The following is a 3,120-nucleotide window of genomic DNA, read 5'->3' as shown; positions in this document are numbered from 1 at the left end:
AGAACCCAGAGTGATCATTACAGAACCGAGAGGGACTGTTACATTGCAGTTACAGAACCAAGTGATCGATGCAGAACCCAGAGGGACTGTTACATGACTGTTACAGAACCAAAAGTGACCATAACATCCCCATTACGTAACCAAAAATTACTGTTACAGAACACAGAGTGAACATTACAGAACCTGGAGGGACTGTTACATCGTCGTTATAGAACCCAGAGACTGTTACAGAACCAAAAGAGACCATGATGTCCCCATTATGGAACACAAAATGATAGTTACAGAACCAAGAATGATCGTTACATTACAGAACCCAGACTGGCCATTACAGAACCCAGAATGACTGTTACAGTACCGAGAGGAACCGTTACAGAACCCAGTTACCATTTCAGAACCAAAAGTGACCAGAATGACCCCTTTCCTGAACCCAAAATGACTGTTACAGAACCAAGAATGGTTGTTACAGAACCCAGAGTGATCATAACATCCCCGTTACGGAACCCAGAATGACAGACAGTTACAAAACCAGAACACAGAGTGATAGTTATAGATCCAAAATGACGTTACATCCCCGTTACTCCTTATGGTCCCAGTGTACGACCACAAGCTGGACAGGAGGTCCATTTGGAGCCAAAAAGATTCTGACCTACTTTAAATCTAACAAACTCTGGAATCGCTTCTTCCCTGGAACCATGGAGCCAAACCTCAACGGTTGAGCCTGAACCGGATCGAACAGTGCTGACTGAAAGAATTTACTCCGGTAGTTTTTCTGATAAATTGATTTTAAGTTCTGCGCTCGATGTAAACACATCTGGTAAGTTAATGTATGTGGTCGTTTGCAGTCGGTCACAAATTCTGCATAGAAACATTTGATTTAGGATCACATTAATCATAAATATGAGAAACACGATGTGGATTTTTCTTTCACTTTATGAACTTGTTGTTTGGTCCAGTCTTCATGACTTCACAGTGAGAAGCTAAAATAAATCGATGAGTTTTAATGACTTTTCTCAACTTTTAACGCATTAAACGTGTCACAAAAACATTCAAACCGTTAAAATTAAAATCGTTCTATTCAGCTTTCAGGTGAAGCAGCAGAAACCAGCTGATTGGACGGTTTGATTAGTCACCGTCCAATCAGCTTCAAGGACCAGAACTACTGCTGCAGAAATTTTTTATTTTGACTAGAAAAGTTTTCTGTCCTTCCTAATGTAAAGAAGTCAAAACATCAGAAATAAAGTTGTTTTTGGAAGAATAAAAACATTTATTGGTACAAAGTCCTACGGTATTTGTGACTTTTTAAATACAACTAAAATGATTTGATCAGAAACATTGTAATTTAATCCAGATCTGAAACAACTAACTTCTTTAAAACCCCAACAGTTTGGCTGCAGGATGACTTTTACCGGAGAATAATTTTAGCTCTTTTTGAAAATTTAGCTGATCCAAGAGGATTTAGAGGTCAACACTCAGCATGTTTGAGGCTCTTATTGTGAAGGGCTGAAGGATGCCGTGTGATAAAAACCATTTCAGGTCTTTTTGCAGTAAAAAAAAATCTTCCATAATCCTCGGCTACAAGGAGATTAAAAACAGTTTAATCTGGTTTAATCTGGAGAAACAAACATCTTCCTCTGCAGTTAATCCCTCCGGCGTCTTATTCACTCCCCGTTTTTGTTTTTTTGGTAAATTCATTCGGCACATTTAACGTTTGTAAACCCTGGAATCATCTGTGAGCATGAATCTACAAACCTTTTTGATCGAAGCGTCCATAAATAAGATCCGTCTCTCGTGGAGACACTGAGCATGCTCAGTCCGAGCTCTCCGCTCAGCTGATTGTACATTTTTGTTAAGACTATTTTAAGACTTATCTTAGTCTTATACTAAGTCAAACATCTACAGGAAGTCTGGAGGAGCCATCAGTTCATGGTTTCATGTTTTCAGCCACTTTGTTGAACAAAAAATAAAAAAAGACAATCAAAGCGCGGCTGCAGCGAGCCGTGGTCGGTCCGCTCCAGTCCAAACTCCCAGGAACAGTTCTGATCCCAGAGCTGTGGTCTTCTTACCATCACTGGGCTGCTGATCTCCCCCGGGGTGGGAATACTTCACGGTGTCACCGGACAGACCCAGCACCTCCTCCCCCTCCTCCAGGTAAGAACAAACTCAAAGCGAGGTCCGACGGGTTCCACAGCGAGGAGACGTGAAGGGTGGAGAAACTATGGGACAGACGGGAGAACGGGTCCACCTCAGGAGGGAACGACGGCAGAGCTGGAGTCACGTGGAGGCGAACACGTCCGGTGAAACCAGCAGCAGCAGCCGGGTTTGGACCCCTCGGTACCGGTAACCCCAGCAGCCCTCGGTGCGTTAACTGTGGGAGGAAACATCTGAGGAGCTGCTGCTGTTGCTGTTGGTGGTTTGGGCCCGTTTGATGTACAAGTTCAGTAACTTCATCTGTGGACGAACAGAGAGACGAGAAGGATTTTAACAGGAAGTCGGGTTTAATAATCCGGATCTTTCCACTGAGCCAGAACTTTTCTCTCCGTCAGCCCGGTCAAATCGGACCGGCGACCTGCTCAGAGGCTGCAGAGGCCCCGCCCCCACACCTGAACAGGACTAACCGGGTGTATAAAACCAGACGCCAACTTAAATTTAAACAGTTTTACTACTCTAGAACGTATAAAACCATTAAAGTCACCAATTCTTCTGGTAAGAGGTCCACAGTCCTTCAGGTGTGGAAACGGGTCAAAAAGTTCTGATTAGAAAAACCCACAAAGATCACTGAAATAACTTTAACTGACAAACGTAACAAAAAGAAAAAAATTGAACAAATAAAAATAAATCATTACTTTGAAGTGTCTTTAATGTGTAAAGGTCCATAAACCAGACAGGTGAATCCTGGAACTCCTGACTTCTGCAGCTGTCCACACGTGTTCTGGTCCACAGGTGTCCTGGTCCACACATGTTCTGATCCACACGTGTTCTGATCCACACGTGTCCTGGTCCGCAGGTGTCCTGGTCCGCAGGTGTCCTGGTCCACACGTGTCCTGGTCCACACGTGTCCTGATCCACACGTGTCCTGATCCACACGTGTTCTGATCCACACGTGTTCTGATCCACACGTGT

The 3,120-nt window shown here is 43.7% G+C and overlaps 1 protein-coding gene across 1 annotated transcript in view; it reads right to left on the bottom strand.

Annotated features, from left to right (window-relative positions):
* Positions 1 to 2,208: 2,208 nt before the first annotated feature.
* Positions 2,209 to 3,120, bottom strand: part of clasp1a (cytoplasmic linker associated protein 1a) — a 67,930-nt gene continuing 67,018 nt past the window's right edge. Inside the window, exon 39 of the mRNA XM_037686827.1 lies at positions 2,209 to 2,448. Within this exon, the coding sequence (XP_037542755.1) occupies positions 2,362 to 2,448 (87 nt within the window). The 3' untranslated portion in view covers positions 2,209 to 2,361. The remainder of the gene's footprint in view (positions 2,449 to 3,120) is intronic.

The sequence above is a fragment of the Nematolebias whitei genome, chromosome 13 (assembly GCF_014905685.2).
Source record: "Nematolebias whitei isolate Nwh7 chromosome 13, NemWhi1, whole genome shotgun sequence".
NCBI lineage: Eukaryota > Metazoa > Chordata > Actinopteri > Cyprinodontiformes > Rivulidae > Nematolebias > Nematolebias whitei.
The sequence above is the reverse complement of the archived record's forward strand: the minus strand, read 5'-3'. Positions and strand labels throughout refer to the sequence as shown.